Source organism: Pezoporus occidentalis, unplaced genomic scaffold, assembly GCF_034315485.1.
Source record: "Pezoporus occidentalis ecotype Australia unplaced genomic scaffold, CSIRO_AGI_Poc_V1 ctg35, whole genome shotgun sequence".
NCBI lineage: Eukaryota > Metazoa > Chordata > Aves > Psittaciformes > Psittacidae > Pezoporus > Pezoporus occidentalis.
Window position 1 is genome coordinate 2,608,821 of NW_026915483.1, and position 23,752 is coordinate 2,632,572.

General features: G+C 42.4%; 1 protein-coding gene across 27 annotated transcripts in view; it reads right to left on the minus strand.

The window, feature by feature from the left end:
- The window catches only part of MAGI1 (membrane associated guanylate kinase, WW and PDZ domain containing 1), a 339,592-nt gene that overhangs the window by 23,142 nt on the left and 292,698 nt on the right, over nt 1-23,752 (minus strand). For 21 of the 27 annotated variants that reach the window (XM_062630265.1, XM_062630249.1, XM_062630264.1 and 18 more), the window contains 3 exons: nt 14,907-14,938; nt 7,256-7,472; nt 1,385-1,462 (listed from right to left, as the gene is read on the minus strand). In XM_062630265.1, coding sequence (XP_062486249.1) covers nt 1,385-1,462; nt 7,256-7,472; nt 14,907-14,938 — 327 coding nt within the window. The remainder of the gene's footprint in view (nt 1-1,384; nt 1,463-7,255; nt 7,473-14,906; nt 14,939-23,752) is intronic. The other 6 variants (XM_062630261.1, XM_062630259.1, XM_062630267.1 and 3 more) reach the window with 1 other exon arrangement.

Genomic DNA, 23,752 nt, shown 5'->3' on the forward strand with positions numbered 1-23,752 from the left:
AAGAACAGATGAATGCTAAGGCACAGATGTTTGCTTTGTATTTTCATTCAAACTGGGTTTATCTATATTTTCACACTGCATTCATAAACTAAGCTAGATCCATGCACATCACCTTACTGAACTAGAGGCTAATTTTTGTCCAGCTACAAGTACAGAACAATCAGGCAATGAACATGCTGGAAGCCTGCGTGGTTCATACAGACATGCGGCACAAAAGCAAAACTTAGACAACGAATTCACTGGTGTTTGTCACTGCCTTCAGCAAGTGGGAGTGTGAAGAGCAGACACATTCAAAGTGTCTCTCCAGCACTTTGAAGGATTTTTTTGGCAAAGGTTGGCCCCAACCAATTAATAGTGCGTGTTGGATCTGTCAGAGGTAAAACGGCTTCTGCAGAGAGCTTCGGCGTGGGCCCATTTCCTTGGCATCTCTCAAAACCTTCCCATTTGCCAACTCTCCAGTTTCACTGAATGATGCCTTATATTCCTGGTTTGGGTACCAGCTAGCCAATTAACAGCCGCTGGAGGGAATGGCAAGCCGAGGTGTAACGGCGGTGTCAAACCAGAGCAACAAAAACAAGGCAAGTCTATCCCAAAGAAGTGAGTTCATTAATGGAACGCTGCTTCCACCAGAAGGATTACAGAGAGGTGAAACACAGATACAACAAACATACAGACAGCACACATTTACACAGAGCGAGTACAAACCGAACAGAACTCCTTTCACCACCTTTTACGCCAGCTCTGCAGTAGTGATTCATCGACACAGCTCAGAAAACCCCATCTGCCTCCATGCTACTTAGAGCTGAGGTGGGACCCTGAGGCTCTCAACACTGGAGAATTAATTTAGGTTCTCCATTATTTGGTAACGGTTCAGAGAAGCCACATTTGTTACTTAAAGGGAAAACTTCATGGTGGTGCTAAAACTTTATTGAACGCAAATGAAAATATAGCCTCCAGGAGTCACTCATTGCATCTTTACACCTTGAACTGAGCTCAAGTATATCTGAGTCTCATGTGCATAGCCCAGATGAATAAAACTTGCCAGTCTGCTCATCCTGCATTAAACCAGACCATTTGGAGAATGTCGCAAAAGTGGTAAGAAGAGTTCTTCTGTGGCCATGAGGAGGAATGGAAGGAGAGGTGAGTGCCACAGCCCACTGGGAAAACTCATGGACAAAACAGGAACATGATAAGGAACACTGCTGCCTATGAAATCCACTGCTAGCCAGGACACAGTAAAGCAAGTACTTTGCACCTTCGTGGCTAACCTTGGTGTATGGCCCTGCCAGACTCCCTTGGTGATGAAGAGCCCCCCGCCACAGAGCAGCAATGACACCAGAACAAGACATCACAAGACACAGATACATTCTCGGCACAGTCTTACATTCTCCAAAACTTGTGGAATTGATTTCTCTCTCTCTCTCACCCTTGCTCAGTCCAGTTGCAGGCGAAGGTGACATAGCTGTAATATTAATTTTACAGTTTTGCAAAGCTTAATGTATCTGCTTTCTTGTTAGTTCATTCAATTCATTTTGATTGTATGGCTCATGCTAGACTTTCATGCATAAATTGCTAAGGTTATAGATCTTCAGGATTACGACATACTAACTCACATCTATTTGCACATGGCTGCGCGCATGAGGCTATGTAATACACACACACATATGTATTTATACATTTATGCACATACATGCAGGTATATTGGAAAACCTTTTTTCTTCTCAGAAGAGAACACCTTAAAATATTTTTCTACAAAAGAAAATTTTCACCATCATGACACAATTTTCCAATTGAAATCTTTTTCTAATGTTAATTCTAAATACATGTGATGAACACTAAACACAGTGCTTAATTAGAGGTCATTTTAATCAAACTTTCATATACAAACCTTAACAACTATCTTACATGCTATATAAAAGAAATCATCTGCCCAGTGCAACATCAATTTCAACACAAGATGGATTCAAAAATAACCAGTATGAGTTTGCTTCAGTCCCTAGCTCACTTGAGGCAGCAGCACTTTCAGTGACTCACAGCTTGGCAAAATATAAAAGTTTTAAGGCCCAGACTCAGCAAAGTATATAAGGACAAATCTGAAATTAGGCATGAGAAGTCCCACTGAAGCCGATGGCGAGTTTCAGTGTTGAAAAGCCCTGTGACTTAGCCACAAATGCGATGAGGTTCTGTATTTGCAGGAAAGCCATTTTCTAAACTACCCCACTGCAGGAGAATTCAGTTTTTTCTGTCTTTTCCTTTTGTCCTTTTCCTAATCTACCCTTCCGGTGGCATGGAAGACTTTCAAAAGATGTCTTCAGCATGTTCTCAACAAGACAGCCAAGTTCTGCTGCTGAGGTTTGGGGAAGGCACAATGCCTCGGCTGAGCCATAGACCAGTCTGTCCATTACCAGCTCCACAGCAACTCCACAGCCTCTGCTGCTCATGGAACATGCTGCAAGTCCTGTGGCCCTTTTTAACAAGACATCCTCCAAGGGAATGGACACATCTGTGTGCCCAAGTGCATGACTGTAACTGTTTGTCTCCTATTAATACAACAAAAGGACATAACCCTACCAAGGGGCTTTTACAATCATCTTTTAAGTCAGCCTGATCTGAAGGCGGATGCAATTTCCTGAGAGTATTTTTCTCTTCTATTTTAGGGAGAAAGTATCTGATGTTTGATATCATTGTGCAAATATTTTTAATTCTATGGAGTTGCTGGTGAGTGAGTGCTACACACTGGGGTCAAGACTTTTTTGTATTATTTTAATTAGATCTGGGGAGAGAAAATCCTAGCAAATAAATTATGTGCCTGAAAATAAAGTTCAAATATTAATGATAACTTAGAATATTTTAAAAGCTTTAAAAATTATCTCTCATGTTCTGCTTTACTTTTAATTAAATACTTAAGCCCTTCAAAGGGATTCATTAACACATCTGCAATTCAGATTAATTCATTTTGTTACTGCTGTTTTGACAGATGGCCATATGCAGGATACGGTATTTTGCAAAGCAATCAGGCCACATGCGAAAAATTTGACAACAGATTGTGTTAATCTTTAAGGAAGTTTAATAATACATTGAAAAATAAAAAACGTATTATAGAAATACATTTTCAATAACACAGTGTGAGATTGCAGAACTGTGGTTCTCAGCTAAACTATTCAATAGCTGTTTCTCTCACTGAATGCTCTTTATGTATGTCATTCCTGGCTCTTGGAACAGCTTCTGTTTTTAAACCTTTGTCCTTCTCTCTGATTCATGTACACAACTACCACCAGCAGCAATGCCTTACTCATAAAGAGGAGCTCAGGAAGCTAAAACTCAGCACCAGCAAAGACTGCATTTGTTATCGCTATCAAATGATCTGTTTTCAGATTTACTTAACCCAAAGCTGTATTCTCAAAAGTCTTAATCCAGCAAAGAACTGCGACTCTGGGCCAGATTGCAGCAGAGCATTTGAGCTCAGCCTCAGCCTTAAAGCACCCAAGTCCTTCTGGGTTTACAGCTTGAAAATCAGCTTCCTTGGACAGGAGCCCAAGCACTCAGCACCTTGCAGGCTGGATCCCCTCATCCAGGGGAGCTGCATGTGAAGGAACTTTAGCCTGCATTTGTTGAACAAAGCTGCAGTTCTCATCTGCTGCCACTCAACCAGAGTCTAGACACAGCTATGGAGCCATTGCTTAGTTCTGCATTATTAATTCTAGCTTAATTTTTCTTCTATTTTTTTCCTCTTCCCCTGAGCAGGCAATGTCTGTGGTTCTCCTTTGCGGAATGGGAATACTTCCTGACATTAAGATACTTCTGGTAAATAAAAAATACACGCTTTTAGAAAATTATGGGTTATCTGGTGCTTTTGAACCAAATTCTGCTCTACCAATGGCTTCAGTGAGACAAGTCACCTAAGTCAAATATAGCTACTTTTATGAAGTACTGATCCAAAGAATATTCAAAGAAAAGAATTTACCAATTCTAAAAAAATGAAAATGTTGCCTGTGCTTTCCATGTCTATATTATTATTATTATTATTACTGTTAATGAATGATATTAATTAAAGGCAATGGCTGTTCATTATAGATTCAGTACTTCTTAAGAAACATCCTGCAGAAGATGTATTCATATATTGAAAAAAACCTCTTTATAATATTATTTTTAGATGAATATAAAAAAAGCTGTCTGGGCTGGGGCTAATGAATTCATCTCCTTGTGTCAACTGCACTTGAAAAATTGCAGCCTGTTCTCTTTATACTCAACAATTTCACCAAAAAATGGAACAAAATAAAACACTTAAGATGATCTAATGCTCTAAAATTCTGTCTTTTTTTTTTTTTTAATTCCATCATATATTTCAACACAAAGGGTTCTTGCTGGTTTTCATTTCATTTGGGGATTCAAAACCCTGCCTCTCATAAGAATGTTTTATAATCCTTTTCAGGTTTAAAATTGAAAGCCATGAATCAATGGAGAGCAAGCCCTGGACTGGGCAGCAGAGAGAGCTGGAAGACCTGAGCTAGGGTTCCTCAGGCAGTGGGGGCTTCTAGGACGCATCAAAAGCTTCATCTACTGGATGAACCAGCCATTTTCAACACTGGCACTAGGGTGGCATCCTCCTGCTGTACATTAAATACTCCTTTAATTCTGCTCACATAGAACTAAAAGCTATGGATCTCATGGGAGAGGAGATGCTAACTTTAGTCCCAAAGCCAAAAGGAACGGGTGCTCAAGTAAAGAAGAAAGCAGTGATATGACTGTATCACCACCAGCCAAAGAAGGCACTGGAGTTGAACTGAACTGCAGCTGAGTGAAACACGAAGAACAGAACATGTGGAGCATACAGTGAAACTGGAAGTCCAGAAAATGTTTTTTTTTCATCCCACACCCTCTGACACTTCATGTCAGCAGACCTCCCTACAAGTGGTCCGAGAGCCACAGAGCCAGTGCTTGGGCAAGCCTCAATGGGATGATTTACGTTTGTAACGGAGCAGCCACCAATTGCCCAATTTTCATGCAGACCAAACACAGGGAAAGAAACATGGTGGCTCCCCCCAAGCTCCCAGGGCAGAAAAGGTGCCAGGTCTCAGCTGTGATCCAGTCTCCATTTATAAGACTGGTGAGAGGGATTAAAGGCGACGAAGGAGAAACTGACCACCGACCTCTAAATAAAACCACTAGTCACACTTCGTGATCAGACTGTGACAGGAAACAGTAAATCCAATTGCTTTTTTCACTTATGTGAGGTCTTTCCTGGTTTTCTTCACCTTTCATTAGGCACAGCAAAGCCATGTCACTAAGTAAGAGTGCAGGTTAATCCTCAGAAAATGTGTTTCACTCCAGTTTAGGATCAGAAATTTATAGGCTTTTGGACACTTCTAGTGCACACACTTAACAAGGATACATGGCCATACCATACTCCAAAACATAGTCTGTGAAACCAAGAAATCTCAGAAAACACCTTACTGGCAAGGAAATGGCAATGTGATGAAAAGGGGACAGAAAAGCACTGATGCTCCAACAGGTGTCATCTGCAGAACAGGCAGGAGATAAGAACTGAAAGGATTGTGAGGATCAACTCCAGAGATGGTGGATCATAGAAAGGGAAATTGAAGGGGTGTAGCAGATCCCAGTGTAGCAAAAGGCCCAAGCAGTAGGATTGTGGCAGAGGGAGAGATGGGGTGTAGGAAACCAGCAGGTCAAGAGACAGTGAAAAGGCCTCTGGAAGGGCTCTGGTCACAGACAAGGATAAAGCCTCTACAAAACACCTGCAGCCATTGAGGAAAGACGAAGGACTTAGCACATGGTATTGGAGGTGGACACAGAAGGGCAGTTACCTGCCTGTACACTTCAGGATTTCTCCTGCTCAGTCTCAGGTTTATTGGGAAAGACAGGCAGGAGTTAAGGCTACTAAGCTGATATTAATGACTAATTAGTATGAGATAAACAGCCAATTAGAAATTAGCTAAGGAGCTGCAGGGGGTCAGAGGCAATGCCTATGAGAACCACGTGAGCTGTGCAGCAGTAATGCTGGTACCATGGGACAGCTTCAGCCTCGTCCACCTGGGCAGATGGAGAAGGAGCTCTGCCCACAGCTCTGCAGGGCTGAAGAGTCACCACCCCTCAGCTCTTGCCCCCTTTTTCCTATTTCAATGAGATGCAGGTGAAACTTCCATCACTGCACTTCTCTGCAGATCAGCACAACTTGGCCCAAGAGCCACAGGGTCAGTACACCTAATCCCTGCGAAGGGAAGTAAAGCAGCACACAGAAGCCGAGACACCTACAAACTGCATTGCTGAGACATTCAATCCAAAGAGATGCATCTTCAGCCAAGAAACTGTGATTCATGATTTGATTTTTTCCAGGACATAAGATAACAAAATGATTCATTTGGTCAGAAAAAAACCCACAGCCCTAACATTTTTCATTCTGGGGTAATTTCATACTGGTTTTGCCAATTTCCAGTTAGCACAATAAAGTCAATCTCCAGGTGATTCTTACAGCCCCAAGACTCTGAAGCTCCTTTTTCTGTAACTAAAGTAGCTATTGTTTTTGAAAATGAACCTAATACTCTCTTTCTTTAAGAGGCTTTTACAGATGTGATCATCTTCAGGAACACAATTAAAGCAAAGCCAGTGTGTTTATTTTGTTTGCAGAGAAGAAACTGATTGAAAACATAGTCTTGGAGCAGAGTCAAAGCCCTGCTGAACTATTAGACAAGTGTGCTGATTATTAATTGCCATAAAAGCCACTTACAATATGCATTTGATATCTGTTCTGTTAAAGTGTCTGCTCTGGTCAAAGTAAAATGGCTCAGCTGGATTTTCTCCTCCCCTGGGTAAGGCTGGAAAGCATCTGATATGAATTTCAGCAAACTAATTACTTCCTCTCCTTACTGAAATTCCTAAGCATATCAAACAACTACTCTTAACTTCAAACTGGAATTCAGGATCTGGATAACAAACTTGGAAATTCTCCTTCAGCCTAATTTAAAGACAAAATAGAAAAGAATACGGGAAAAGATGGTCTTTAATTTTAAAGGGCTTTTTCGTATTCATCTTTCCTAGAGACGGTTTGAATTCATTCCTCATCAGAGAGGAAACTGCCCCTCTATCAAGTTGCTATCACAGACAAGATACCAAATTAACAAACTGAAGCCTTCTCTTTCCAACGTAAACCTAAAGGATTCAGTTCTTCGAAAACAAAATATACAGAGAGCGGCTGCCAGAGCCGTAGCCTTAGCAACCACACCTGCTTCATACTCACGTCGGCTTTCATACATGCTCCTGGACTGGGCCCAGATTTTGAATGGATCTGGCTTTTTCTGCCCAGCACCGTCGGGTTGGTCCGCAGCCGGCGCCTCGGCAGCGGTGTAGTCCGGCAGCACCTGTGTGCTGTGCGCTGGGGAAGCGGTGTGCCCGCTGCGGTGGCTGGAGACACTGTGCTGAGAACTGTTTTGGCTGTCTTTCCTTTCAAGTGGTTGCTGTAAGGGAGAAAGCGAGTGGAGAGAGAGGGAACAGACAGTTATTGGTCCTTGAGTGGGTGTTTGCCATCAATTTTTCTCCCTTCTTTGATCAGGGTTTCTTGCATGCACATAAGTAAATACCTAAATCGCAGTTTTGCTGCCACCAGCTAATGCTGGGTGAAGTAACAGATTCTGATTCGTCAGACTGACAGAAAGAGATATGCAAAACAAAGTCATTTGTCATAAAAAAATATGCAGCTCCCTATCTCACACATAAAACAAATCTAAATCTCATTATAGGTTACTAGTCTCAGTGCACTTATTCTTTTCCTACATTAAGGCAGAAAAATTCAACAACCTTTGGGGCTTGGAACTAGATGATCTTAAGATCCTTTCCAACCCTAACCATTCTATGATTCTACTCAGGTAACATTAGGGTCTAACTTGAGCCTGCAAAAAACTACCAGATTCCACCATGAAAACTCCAACAGTCTCTCCAAAAGAGATTCAAGCCCAGCCATTACCATGCAAGATCACTTTCCCTCTGTGGTCCTTGCAACCTCCACATCACAAGTGAGTGAAAAACAGAGTACCACTTCCATGTCTCTGCTTCCCAGAGCACCCACAGGATTACAGCACACCTTCACAAACGTGGAAACATCTATTTCCAGTTTGATTTCCTTGTTTTAATTGAGCATATTAAAACAGGAAAAAATAAACCCGCTCAAACTCAAAAGCAGTATGTCAAGAGCTCTGCCTGCTCAATATTTAGCTAAGCAGGGTACACAATTCTTAACTCAAGTTCACAACAGTGTGCTCAGATGAAGTGCAAGCCACATTTGTGTTGCCAGGATTTGTACTACTCAATATGCAGCCAAATCCTTCCTCAATAAGAGCTCCCCAAACTGTACACTAAATGCTCTTTAATGCTCTTTTGAGATGACCTTGGGTCAGCACTAAGGTTGAGTCCAGTCTCCCACCTGCTCTGGCACAGGGAACTGGCACGTCCCCAGGCTACTGTGATGAAAAGGATGGCTGGAAAAGTACCATCCTACAGGTTGCTTTTATAACATCCACAATTTCCTGGTTAAAAGGGGTCAGCCACTTGTACCAAGAAACCTCTCACAAAAATATAAAGCCTTTTGCTGTCAGGGGGTACCCCAAACCATTGCAACAGGAGTCTCTGCTTCCAGGGACTTCTCCATAGAAATCCAAGCAGAGGTAGGGAGAAAAGACAACAGCAAACACACAGCAGATCTGCACACGAGGGCTGAAGCACACCCTCCTCTATTCTGAACACAAAACCTCAGGTGGCCAGCGCTCCACCACAGCAGGGCTGAATTAACTACAGAGGAGAAAGTCATCCTAAAGAAGTGCCACTTTTTGAGTATTAACAGTAATCGTTTCTGGTTTAAGTTGCTCATATTCTTAGGTTTAAACAGAACAGCCCAAACAACTTCGACCTTGCAAACCCTTCGAGCTGTTGATCCACTAAACAGCAGTTTTTTAAATGACACCTCAATCGACTAGAATGTGAAATTGCTTTTGTCCTTTCAAGCAATTCTGAACAAAGCATACCTGCTGTGATTACTCAACTGCAGACTTTCAACTACAAATATCTGAACCAATTTCAAACATCTTTAACTTTTTAAGTGGTAAAAGAAGCTAATTCACAGGCGGCCCTTCAGTTTTTAAATGAAGCCATTTTAAAACATCTCTGCTGTGGATAATCACTCCTTTGTAACTTAAAAATAGAGGAAAATAAAAGAAAGAAAGAAAAACAAAACACCTTACAACTCTCAGTCCAGCCATCTGGATTGTTCCGTTTGTTTGGCCAAACTACTAAAATAACTACAAGTATCCTGTGAAACTTCAGGCCAATCTCACTGGAAATAGCTGGTTTACAGAAGGGACTAAAATGTGAAGCTTTATTCAGCCCTTAGGGAAATGTTGAGAACTCTCTGAAAACTTTGATTTAAAAAGAAGCAAAGTTTGAACTTTAAAAAGTGCTCTCACTTTATGACATGAAAGATCTAAATTTTGGACAAACTATGCGCTCTGATTTGTATTTGGGTTGCAAACGGAAGCGTCAGCGTATCTCAAGCAAAACCACCTCTAATTAAACTAGAGTTGCCATTGCAAATATGCAGACCTTTTGCAAGAAACTGGGGAAAACTTCTTCAAAGGGACAGTTGTTTTTATAAATAACAATGCCTTCAGAAAGCCTGAAACATCTCTGTTTAGGAGTTGAAGAGGGGAACAGAGAAAGCAAAACACAGTTATGGAAATAATGACTATATGTACTTAAATTAATTCAAGAGAATATTAATCAACTTTCACATCACCAGATGATTCCAAAAAAGTTTGGGCCAAACTTATTTTCATGGGATGTAGCAGCTTCAACACATCATCTTCATCACCAGGACCTTCTGGGGTCCGACTGCCCTGCCCTCTGTGGCAGGGACTGCCTGGATGAAGAGGTTTGTGCCTTGGTGGAAAGGTGGCACTGTCCCAGGAGATGAACTGAGCAGATGCCAATGAAATGATGGTTTCTCCATCTCCTGCCCTGTTCCTAGCTTTGGGGCTGATGCTCCTGGATCCGCATCTGACTGCTCAGCGTACTTGGCTCACACACTGGCAGGAATGCAGCTAAATCAGGGCAAGAAGAACAGGGGGCCGTTTGGTGACAGATAACTGCAAAGCCAGCAGTTCAGACCTCATCCAGAGATGCTGATCATACTTTTCAGTGCAAAGGAAAGCAAGATCAGTGGAAGCAGTTTGACTTCTGACAGTAGCTACAAAAGCATGGGGCAGTGAACTACTCAAGCCAGCAAAAACACCCCTGACCCTCCAGATTCTTATGGTCTTCTCCAGAGATGTTAATAAGACTAAATAGCTTTCCAGAAAGACTCTTAACCAAAAGCAGCTAGAAATAAAGACCATGATGACTAATTTGAGTCCATTTAAGCAGACTGCATGCTTAGATAGAGGTGATGGGTTAAAACCAGTCATCTTGATATTGTATTACAGCCATGACAAAATAAATATAGAATCACAGAATGGTTAAAGTTCATCTAGCTCTAACCACCTTGCCAGGTGGGACACCTTTCACTAGACCAGGCTGTTCAAGACCCATCCAACCTGGCCTTGAGGAATATAGGGAAAACTGGACCTTCTCATGCCCTACTCTAGCCCCAGGTCTGAGATGCATGCCCTGTGCCAGCTTCCTTACATTGTTGGTGAAACTTCACAGTGCTCATCCTGCAAAACCTAAGATGAAAAAATGCAGTACTGGGAACGTGTTTTTTTCCTGCTGCCCTTTCCCCACTGGCTAGTAGGAACATCAGTGTGGCTCTCCAACATCTCCAACATCAGCCACAGGGGCAAATGCTGCAGGAGAGGGGGTAGCAGCAGTCAGGGTTTGAGCACACCTCACCCTCCCAGGATTTCTTCCCCTCCACTGTGCACTCCCATTTTCAGTCATAGGCACTGCATTTGTCCACCTGAAGGGCAGCTTCTCCCTCAGCAGAGAGGTTGAGTGAGCCCACACTGAGCACTACATTGTTCTCTGATTACAGGAAGGGAAGAAAACAGCAAAGGTATGGTGAGCCAGAGAGCTTGAAGCTGTTATGTTTCAAAAGGAGACAGGAGGAAAACTGCTTATAAAAGTCTCCAAGTGTCTGGAAAATGCTACAGATACCCCACATAGTGGAGATCAGTTGTTGTAGATGCTAAATGAAAGAGTAATTGGATGTTACATTGTACAGTGACTGCTAAAACAGTCGAGGCCCATGACACAGCTAAGAGGTGGCTGCAGGCAGAGATGGGACGCTAATCATTAGCAGCAGCTGTGTATGTCTGTGTCAGGCAGAAAGAAACTGCCATGGAAGAGGCGATGGTGGCAGGGACCGTGTCCTGAGGCACAGACAGACACCAAAGCTTTTTGGCACGGGATTCTCCAGGCATAAAACTGCAAGAGGGAACAGTTGCTGTGGTTTCCTCCCACTGCATTTCAAGGTAGGGGGAAAAACGGTCTTGGGATGAAAAGGGATGTGTTGTAGACTCATGCTGTGGAAGCAGCTTCTCCTCCTGACAAAAATAAGACATCGGCAGAGCCCCAAGTGCTGCCTATTTACCCAAAATATGTGACAAGTCTCTTGTCAGGGACAGGCTGTGCACAAGAATTACATTTTTGGCCACAATTCAGTTATGCTGACAATGTATTTATTTACACCCAAAAGAAAAGATCAAATATTTGGAAGAGCTTGGCACTTTCTTCCCCCTGCAGTGATCCCATTTTCTGATGATCTAGCTGCAGATTTTGTACTCTAAAGTGTTTTGGAGAAACTGGTCCTGGCAGGGACAACAAAAGGAGCTGGAAATGGGAATCTTTGCCCCCTTGTGGAGTGTTTTGATGCAAGCAACTAGATAAAAAAGTTTGTTTTCATCCATGTTGTATCGAGGATAACTGCAGGGGAAATAGCTGTACCAGAGCATTTGCACACTGAAAATGTATATCCCCAGATGGGCAGTGCAAAAACATCATCCGTTTTCATCTGAAACAGAATCAATAAGAAACAGAAAACAAGCAGCACAGAGAGCTGCTGTGAACATGTCCTTGGTGGGGAAGAAGGAACTTTTAAGTGCCCAGTCCCAAGTATGGCTGCAAACTTTATTTACTAATTTGGCTCTTTCACCAAGGTTGAAGAACTCTCCTTAAAAACTAAGAAAAAGAGCAAAACTCATCAGAAGATACACACAGGCTGAAAATACAGCCCAGGAAAAGAGCTCAAGGCAGAAAATGTATTCCCAGACTGTGTCACAGCCCCAGCACTAACAAACCTCTCCAAGGGGCTAAAACACCTCCCCTCAGCTGGGAGGAATCCAACAGCCTAAGGTTGTCCTTTTGGGAATACAGGATTGAGACTGATAGCTAAAAATAGGGCTTGTCTGAGAAAGAGACAGCTGCTGGCAGTAAATCGGGAATATGTCCGCTCTTTGGGAAAGGAGATGAGGTAACAACAGAGCTTATCACTGTGCTGAGTAAAGCAGAAGAGGATGGAGACCTGAGCTTGCATCTTCCCTGATGCAGCAGAAGAAACAAAGAATAAGCACAAGTTAAGACTGGGCCAACTGCTCCTGGCCTGGATGTACACTGTCCTCTAACTGCAGCAAACTGATTAATCAAAGACTACTGGAAAACAGTACCCCTGCACTGGGCAAAGGGAGTGGGGGAAATGGGCAGCACGTTCATCCTAAATCCCATAGCAGATTGTTCCCATGCAGCCCTGGGGACAGCTCAGCCATCTTCATGGAGTCTTCATGGCCAAGAGAGTCAGGCTCCCCTTGCCCCAGAGCCAAGTAGCAGCCCTTCAACTACACTGAGGAGGGTAGGTTTTGGCAATACCACTGCTTTCATGCTTTTGACCATCGCCTTGCCCACACAAGCGCTAGTGTTAAATCCATCCTAGGCAGCCCCAAGGACAGCCTCCTCCTCTGCAAACAAGTGCCCCAAGGTGCTTTGCTCCAGGTTTCCACGTTCAACCTGTGCCTATCACTGATGCCTGGAAATGAAGATGTGGCTGTAAGGACTCTACCACACTCTGCCCCTCTGAAGAGTAGCTGGCCATTAAAGCTGCCGCACAATGCGGCAGTGTAAAACATCACTGCTAATTGCCAATGCAAATGATCCGGTGTGCAAGCAAGGGGAGTAAGAAGCTCTGCATTTTTGTGAATCCTGCACTTTAGAGGCAACAGCACGGCCCAAGGTGGTAGTAAAAATTACTGGTGGGACCCTAGAGCAAGGTGAGGGGGGTTGAGGAGAGGCATGCAAGGGAATAGGACTGCTTTCCCAAGGCTGACTAGCTCCTCAAAGTAAATAGTAGGGGAGAAATCTGCTGTTGCAAGGCTACACCTGTTTGCAAGCAGCCCCTTTGTTCACCAAGACAGGATTATCCCTACATGGACTTAGATGCTGCTCAGATTTTCATGGTGCATTGCTGACAAGCAGGAGGTGTGACATGCAGGATCCCGCTTCACCCGATGCCGAGTGTGAGCGTGGCAAAGCAGGAGCCTCCACGCTTTGAAACAGACCGAGACTCATTGATCGGGGCTGGTTTAATGACAGAAGTCAGAGTGTGGATGGGGTGCTCCAACCAGGGAAAAAGTGAAGGCAGAGAAAAGAAAGGTGCCAGACACGTATGGGTTTTACACACTCGCTTCTGTTTTACCAAAGGCTGAAATAATCCCCACGTATGACAGAAGCGAATGCGCAGGGTCTGACATGTCTGTGATTTGTGAAGGGAGCACACCCCGCGCTTCTGCCTCTCAACATTAATGCAAGCTGACAATGGTAGAGGCCTGGGCTCACATGAATTTTATCAGCGCTGCCCTAAGCCATCAGAATCACATTAATTATTTCAGGGCTTTCTTATGGATGAGCAGAGAACTCGTATTAAAAGCAGGAGCCGTCTGCTCAGTCCCTGCATAAACCTCTCGCCCAGGTTTGCAGCGAAGTGGGTTGTGCCCAGCTGCAGTTTTTGGCACCCAAAAGGGACTGTCAGTGAAGTTTCACACTTGCAGCACAGCAAGGATCTCACTCTGCTTCCCCAAAGCTTCTCGGAGAGAATTCTCTTCCCCCCCCCCCCCCCCCCCCGATAACTGGAAACTTTCAGGCTTTAAGTATTCCATTTCCTTTAAAAATAAACCATTTCCTTTTTTTGCATACAAATAGCACATTAATTTCTTCTACAATATCATGCACAGAGCTTTAATGATACCTTAGATCACAGCTTCCATGCTATTAGCTAACATATCATCCAGGTAACAGCTCTACATGGAAATAGTGTCAGAGGGATGAGAATACACTGTTCTGCTGGTTTGGGGCTTTTTTAAATAAGGAATCTCACATCTGCAGCACAATCCTGCTCACTATCAAAATGCCTCCAGAGCAAGCATCCGGACACCTAACTGTATTCCCCAGGAACCATAACCATGCTCTGTCCATGCTTTGTCTCTCTTGACAAGGGACATGCTTTCCCATTCTGTTAATGATTCAACCAAGGGTACTTGAGAAAACTCAGGGAATTAATGGGAAAGGTTGGTGCCTATAAGCACCCGGCGGGAATTGCTATTTGGCAAGAAGGTGGAGCCTCCCCATCTTTCCAAGAGGAAACAATAGCTTTTTTTTTCTTCTGGGGGTAAGTTAAATGACAGACAAGCTCATCTGTCAAGAAAGAGGATCTGTAAACCTGAGGCTTTATGTACAAGTCCCCCTTCCGCGCTGCCTTCCTCTTTCCTCTCCCCATGCAGCAGGAGCCGTGCAAGGTAATCATGGTTGCAACAGAAAGACAACTTAAAACAATCTAGACCCAAAAAGAAAACAAGCCCAACTCATGCCTTTCTCCTTCAAAGCAGACAAGCAGACAACAATAGTAGCTGAAAAGTGCTTACCGACTTTGGGCTCTTCTTTGGGACCGGCAGTCCTGAAAAATGGCAACAAGGGAAAAATAAACATTAGCATCTAAACGTTACCTTCCCTGAAAGAAAAATCCCTAGGTGTATCATCCGAACGTAGCCATCTGCAGAGTTATGTCAGCTTTCGCTCTCGCATTGGAGTTACCAGTCTGTTCATATCGAATCAAAGCACAGGCAGAGCAAGTGAGAGAGACAGGAGCAGTGGGGGAGAGAGCTCTATCTGCATTAGCTATGCTGACTTGTGCTGCAGCAGCCGGAAGGCTAGGAGAGAAACCCACAGCCCTCAGCGGCCGCCGAAACCCAGCGCTTGGGCAGAATCTCAAATGCTCCCCTGGATTACGGGAGACTTTAGCTTACAATTAAGCCCAGGCTATTTCCTTTTGACGCGAGGGCTTGGCGACTGTATCGGACCAATCGCCGTGGTGCAGAGGAAACAGGTTGATATTTAAAAAGTATGTCTCTAGAAAATTGATTTTTTTGAAAGGGAAGTGTGCCTTGGCTTGAGCCAGGAGGTGCAGGCTGAGCGAAGGGAAACAAATGCATGAGGAGGAATAAGCTCTTACCCCTAAAAACATGACTGTTACTGATAAAACATGCTGTTTTCCTTCCTGTCCATCCTAAGTGTAAATCTTTGAAGCCAGAGATTTTATCTATTAGTTACAATTTCAGAGAGCTGAGAGGCTTGAAAGCAGCACTGCAAACGCCTTGACCCTTAGGGGGGGATGCTAGGGAGGTTGGAGAAGGGGGGCTTGCACAGGTTGCAGTTGATGCAAAGGAAGAAACACCAGTGTTTTTTTCAAGGGCAATTTTTCAAGAGCAGGCTCTTAACTGGCTCTGTGATGAGCAAAAGAACTCAAGTAGGATTTCTATTGACTACTTCTGCATACAGTCCAATTCCCAGCAGCAACGGACACACTTGTCCAGGGGATTTACCTACAACACAGGGAAAGCTCTTTCCTGGGAATCTTGCAAATGCCCCTTTTTTTTCCACAGTTGGAGGCAAGGGAATTCCCCATATTTAGCTCTGTGTGACACTCCAGAAAACAAACATAAACCAAATCACAGATTACACTCCACATTAAGTGCTCTAATTCAGACATTTGAAATTTGCTTTTGTCTTTAGGATGTGATTTATGTGGCATTTATGACGCATTATGTTTTCTACCTTATGCGTTTTGGTGTGCTAAAACCCATGCCCTCATCTAACTTTTGCACAGAGACTAAAATAAGTGATGCAAGTGAATTGCAAATCTGCCTAGGAAGTAGCTCATTTTAAGGTAATATGGGAGATGTTAGCTCTGAATAGGGAAGATCCACAATTAAAAATGATAAACAGAGCTCACTTTGCTGCCTGCTCACAGACTGGGATGCAAACTGTGATGAGTATTTTAAATGAAGTATTTTCAGCTTTTAAGGAATATCTGTGCTCTGCATTCCCAGCCTGCAGCCGATACCCCTCCAGGCACTGACTGATCGAGGGACAATGAAACATCAAAACTGTTTGAACTACACAATAAAGACCGCATCTTCATTTCTGCTGACGGTGACTGTGTTTGTATAATACATTTAAAGAGGAAAGCACTAAAAACACTCATGGCAAGTCCCATTTTTAACAGGCATCATTTATCACAGAGATAAACACACAGATAGAGAGTCTCCCCCCCTTTATCTCCTCCATTCCACATGCATGCACACACGTTTACTCTCCCTTTGCAAGAGATGCTCTTTCCTATTAAATCAATAGGTAGAAGAGATCCCCATACACACACGCACCCTTAACAGACCACCATGAGCCAGAAAGCATTTTACAGCAATCTGAATGTTCTCTGCAAATCATAAAGGAGAGCTGCAGCTGGGTTCTTGGTTCAAATTGTACCAGAATTCAGTTTTCTGCATCACAAGCTTTAAATGTTAAAATTGACTAAGTACAAACCACTGAATAAACCTTTCCTGCAAAGCTTGTCATTAATTTTGTCTGTTCCAATGCAAAAGAGATGGAAAACGGTTGAAAAGTAATGGAAAACACATCAAGGCCATTGTTTGGCGGGTCCTTCAGAGGCCAATGAATCTTACAGTGTCACTGCTCTGTGCCAGACCTTGCTGCAGAACAAGCAGTAATTGACTTTTTACCAAAGTAAGTGACTGCAGAACATGTTAACAAATGTTAGTAACTTGTCATGGGACTGGCTTACAGTCAGGGGAACCACCTGCTTGTATTCCTATTGAAATGTTAGTTATTCAACTAATAAGGGTCTCATTTTAAAACTCCAGTTCCTTGACGCCGCAGGCCAAGAGACCAAATGATAGGTATAATGTGTAGTTTTCATGCTCAGGTGATGGAATGGATGTAGTATTTAACACTCATGAACATGAAGTGCTTGAATAACCCCCAAATCCTCGGAGCACCACTAGCAATAAAATACTGAGTTTTTCCAGAAAGCTTCTGGCAAAACCAAAAATTACTGAGCTTTTCCAAAAAGCTTCTGGCAAAACCAATTGCCCAAACCTATGAATTTGTGATGGTGATGACTATGAATTACAACATTCAGGTTTTGATCACATTAACATGTCCTGCCTACGCCATCACTTGTGCCATGTCGTGTTTGGTACCCTCAGCCTCCTGGCTGCCCTCTTTTCTCCTAAAGCTTCACTGCAAGTTTTTTAGTGGCCAAACATGGACTTAACACCCAGTTTGCATCTCTTTAGCATTGTCTAATTGTTTAGTGGTCACACTAATGGCATTCACATCCCTGGCTAAGAGAAGCCAAAAGGCTTCTCTGCTGCTCTCCCCTCAAATCCAATAATGGAAGAGTAACAGTTTATATTGACACCATTTGCAATATAATTCCTCTGTGATTTAATGCTTATGGATATCTCTCACTAGTATTTGAAATGCCTCTTCTAATTTTAGGGGGTTTGGGAGGTGCAAAAGTCAAGCAACCAAATGGGGCTGTTGTCATCACAGAGTTAACAGTGCTTTAAAACAAATGAGCGCATCTGGTAAACAATGTCAATATGACCTAAAACCCCCTTGAATGGACCCATTGTAGCTACTTGCTAAATGTGCCTGGAATTAAATTAATTAGAAAACACAAATTACTCCCCTCTAAATAACAATGTAATAAAACAACTGCTTAATGAAAAATATCAGTGATCAGTGAGCGATCCACAAGGGTAAAAAAAAGGGACTGTAATCAAACTAAATTCACAGACTCCTCAGCAAGGAAAGAAAGGCTTCATACAAGGATAGTAAAAAATGAATCAGACGCAGGGATCTAAATTAAACTAATTATCACAGAGATTATTACATTTATCTTAACAAAACCCCTCTCTTTCTTCTCTCCAGTACTCCCTCAAGCTCTATGTACAGCTGGCTGCATCCATCTGCTCAACTACGTTTTGTAACACGGGGGAAAAAATGCAAATCATTAAGCAAGTTTTGTACCATGACTTCAGCACTCTTAACGCCATTACCCATCAGCAGCTGTATTTCTGTTGTGTGACACTATAATGTTGTAAGCAATGTGGTCCATGAAGCAAGGCCACAAGCCAGCTTATTTCATATTATCTGGCCCGTGCTAATTTTGCAGTCCTGTGTGGTAAAACTTCTGGGGCTGGGAAGCTGTAAGATCCCTAAACCTACCTATGATGAGCTCATGGAAGAACCCATGGACAAAACTGTGACCACAAGTGTTGCTGTTTCGAAATGTGTGGTGGTCCTCAATTTTTACAGGAGCAGTTTCTCAAATCTTTTTGTCTTTATTCACCCAAAGTAACATGGGAAAATCACAACACAAATTCTGGTTTACTGAGCATATAAAGAAGGCGACATGTGACTATAAATCCATCCCATAGCCGGGGCCTGATTGTGGTGAGAGCTCGGAAGGCCACAAATGCTCAGAAATTACCTAGACTGACACCAGACACATCATGTCCTATTCCACAGCCCTGCATTTAAAACACAGTGGATCAAAATGATCAAAAGTTGAGTCTTAAGGAAGACCTGTTTCTAGGTGCCACAGGAGTCATCCAGGCAACCCATCTGAAGAGCTTGGTTACATGGAGGCCAGTTGACATGAACACTCTTCACTTTACCACCAAAGAAAAAAGAGGAGTATATATTTCAGTGGGATTTCAACTGAAGTTGGAATAATTCAGTACCAGTTTGCACAACTCGGAGGACAAAGGCACTTGAAATTGTTAAGAGCCAGCCTAGAAGCCAGACTGTCACCTTATCTGTTGCTTATAACACCTGTGGCTCTTGCTTAAGATTTTTCAGTTTTGGAGTGGTTTTGCACATGAAGGAAAAGAACAACTGTGTCTTTGTTGGACACTTTTGTGGACCATAGGCCACCCTAAGTGAAAAGGTCACCCATTTGGTTTAGCCATTATGTTGTCTGCAGCCCAGAATGCACAAGTTGAAAATCAGCGGGAGATGAATTAAAACACAAGTAAAGAAATATTTCAGGCTGTGTCACAAGGTTAACATTTACAGAGAAAATGTTCCTGCCTGGACAAAAAAACACAGCACCAAGCTTTCTAAATAGCACTGCTTAAACCCTGCTGCATAAAATCTAAAGACTGTCCCAAAGGAAAGAGACAGCTGGAAAGACGAGGGGTAAAGTACTGGAGTCAGGGAGTACACAATCATATACCTAGCACTGCACATTGATCATTGCTTTCTGTGTGCAAAACAAGGAACTTTAAATAATTAATGCTAATGGCCATTAGTGCTGCTGGTGGGGCAGGGGATGGGAGGATGGTGGTGACAAAGCAATCCCCTTGATTCTGCATGATCCATTGGCACAGAATTTCTAATAAAGGGCAAATTCTATCTAAAAAAAACAGACAGAACCTGATCTTTTCCAGAATGGAGAATGAACAAGAAAACACACCAGAATAATTTGCAGCAAGAGAGGCAAGCCTACAAAGGCATAAGGAGCACCATCAAAGAGAAAACCCCTACCTTTTCCCTGCCTAACTTTTCTGCTCATCATTGTGATTTGCATAACAAGAGTGTCACCGCAATAGCAAAAAAATTAGCTTTATGCGACAGAATAATTTACACTGCAGGAATACAGCCTTGCTATAAATCAAGTTTGGTAACTACCAAATACAGTGAAAATTGCCACATTTCTAATGCTAATGTTCAGTGCTAATGTTAAGAAAGCAATGTTTTCAAGAGACCATCTCAGGCATTATTAACCCACTGGCACTGGCAAAAAACATAATGAGGCATAGTATATTATTGTCATTAACAAGAATTTCAGTTCTAGATGCTCTAAAGATGTTAAATTGTATTAGCCTCAATTACCCACTTTTGGTCAGGATGCTAAATAATTCCTCGGTAATTGCAGCCTTGGTCTATTTTCAGCATCTCAAATGAGAATTGATTTTAGAAGTGATAAACAAGATATAGGCTAATAAAATGCTATTTAATTACTACAAAAAATACAAATTTAACTATGTAGTAAGATACATATGGCAATGCCAAAACAGTACGATAATAAAGAGATTGAGAATTAGTGTGACAAGTACCCATCTAACTTGTAGTTGAAATCATGTCAACAGTCCTTATATTTTTATTTCGAATCTCATTAAAAGGATATTTCCTACAGCTCGAGCTGCTGGAGTCATATGCTTCGATGAAAAATTTCTGTTAGTATTTAAACAAGTATGTACACAGACATCAAGTTTCTGAAGCTTCACGAATTTGAGAAGGTAAACACCAGAACTGGAAAGTAATTAAAAGATTCCATGCTCTTTTCCCATAGATATATGTGTGTGCGTACACATGTATTACATGCATTTTCTTCACATTCATCAGCATACGTGTGGATATGCATGAAGGTACCTACCCTTTTCCACAAGCCCACTAAATCCATGACTTGCCAGCTTTACTTCTAGGGCACCCCCCACAATCTTTCGGGATGCTGCAGTTTTGAGTATGTCCAGTCCCAGCCCACCTGTCCTCAATCCAGCTGTCCCATGGCATGGCCATGTGGGTACCATAGGGCAGCAGCACCTCAAGACCTCGTGCTACTGGTAGAGGAAAAACCTATTTTGCTATTGTCACATCATTATTTACCGTGCTTGGCAAGAGTGCTTGTCTTCAGACCTACCACAGCACTGTTACAAGGTGTAAATCCACATGCTCAAACCTGTGTGGCTTATGGCAGTATTTCATATTCGGAGGGCAGACTGCAGAGAGGACACGTGCAAATAAAGCCCTCCTGGCAACAGTCTGATGATGCTATTAGCAAATAACATCTCTTAATAATAAAGTAATATTTATAGAATGCTTAGCCAGATTTAGACCTGAAGGGTGCATATGCACACATGGCACACCAAGACAGAAAATCTTTACTAGAGGACAGTGGTTTTGCTGATGTTTTCACAAAACACCAATTTATTAAATTTAAAATACCGTTATCTATTAAAACAAATCAGTAACTCTACATACTTTCAGGTATTTAACCGTACATCTCAGAAACTTACCCTTAAGGATAAGGATGGAGTCAAAATCTCTGGGGACCCATATTCGTTACCTTCACATGCCCCCCAGTCCCAGCATCCTCAGCCACTTGCGTCATCTCCCAGGAACTGGGAGTCCTCTACCAAATCTGTCCAGTCTACAAGTACTGCCAACTCCTTACATCCAACTCATGGTACATTGCAGGTCTTCTGGCACAAAAGACACAGCTTTAACGGGGTCTTAAAGCTGGTATAGTCCTACTTGCTATCACTATCACAAAAATAAGTCTATTTGAACAAGAGCAAATAAACATGAAAATGAATAAACATAAAATCCCACAGCTGAATGGGAAAAAAAAATTAAATTCAGAGTAGAGAAACTCAGAGACATGAGGATGGATATTTAAAAACAACCCCTCTCAGAACAAAGCCATTGACTAGTCCATTACAAAGCCATCCTTCTTTGTTTTGCCCAACTGCTATTGCTTTTAAAGACTCCCCACATGCATTTAATTACAGTGATAAACAAAGACCTTTCTTGGATTTCTGATACCTCATTAATTCTGTTATGACTAATAATGCCAAATCAGAGCAACAGCCAATGCACCTACCTGCAACATGGTTGATAAAAACACACTATTTACAAGTACATGCACACCAAAATGCCACACAGGCAGTATGTAATGGTAGGAGAAAAAACTGGGTGGAATAAAACCCTCCTTTCACAGCTCTAAGTCTTCTCCATTTCCTGCTGTGCAAATCCCGATGAAGATGTGGGAGGCACATCTCTAGCTATATCTGCCTTATCTAATGCATAGTATGAGGTTCTGCTGTGCCACCTTGTGTTACATCACATTTCATATAAAACAACACTGTGTGGGTTCGAGTTGCTCCACTTATACCACTTCACGTTTAATATCAAAACATAAGGGGGTAAAAAAGCACCAACTTTTGAAACATCAAGCTAGGGAGGAAAACACAAAGCCTTTGGGAAGAATTTCAGAGCTCTCATCTTTCATTTGCTAAGCAACCTCCTGTGTTGTACTCCTCTAAGAGCCTACTGCTTTCTGCGAGATAAAGTGGTTCGTGCAATAAAACATCCTGATGGGAAGATTTCAGCCATTTTTTTCCCTTCCACCATTCAGCAAATGCTTTAGTTTTTCTTGCTGATTTTCAAGCAGCTCTAGATTCCCTGTCACAGAAAGGCAGCCACGCGTAATGCGCATAGCACCCCTATTGTGCTGTCAGCATGTGAGATAATGCAAAACAGACATTACTTTGGTATTCCAAATATGTTAATTCTTTACCTCCTTAATAATTACAGTACAGATTTCCTCCTGGCCTTAAAGTATGTGTCGTGAAATACCTCACAACTTTAGGAAATTATCTCAGCCCTTGAAATCAATGCAAAATGTGTAACAAAATGCCAAACTGTGAATCAACAACTGTTCTATCCTGTGCTACCCTTCTGAGACTCTGGGGCTCAGATGACATATACCTGGGGGACAAAAGTTACAGCATAGATAGGTGATACTGCCACAAAAACGCAGGGTGACTGATGTAAAATTAATGCTCACCCCCAAAGCAGCTTTCTTGGGCATCTCTTCATTTGCTTACTCATTTTTAGAAGAGAATCAGCGCAAATGGAGTTAATGAAGGGTAGCTGAGAAGAAAACACTTGTGCCTCAAATGACTAACAGATTAGTGTTAGCACTTCACACGTATCACGCCAGCAAGAGCTGGAAATCCTGCAGGCAATTAAAATGTCCCTGTACCAGCGATGCCCATTCTCCTTTATTATCAGCATTATAATATTACGAAGCTATTGGTTTTGGAATCAGGTGCTCACATGATAATGTGCTTTGTTTGGAGTTTCTTAGTCTCCCATGGTTTAGAAAAGGCAATTAGATATGAATACTAGAGGCTTGAAATAAAAAGACAGAACTCTGATGTGGTATTTTTATATCCAGAAATTGGGGAACTTAATGTAGGATTTTTAAGCACTTGGGCTTTGTGAGGTTGATATTTGAATTTGTGGCTTACTGTTTCAACTGGATGCATTGCATTGTGAAGCTCCAGCACAACCTGGTAATGCTAATTCATTAGCTGCTGCAAATTCACTATTTGTATGAACATTAGTAATGCACATCAAACTATTTGGTGTCTGAGCAAGCTACCTACTATTACCCTTCGAGGCTGCAGGCATTTGTAAGCATCCAAAACCTTGGTGAAACCCTGCTGCCTCCTGGAGTCTAATGGGAGCCTTGCCATGGACTTCAGCAGCACTGAAATTTCTCCCTTTGTGTCTTGGTAAGCAGTTATCCCAAAACCTTGCAAATTCAGATCAA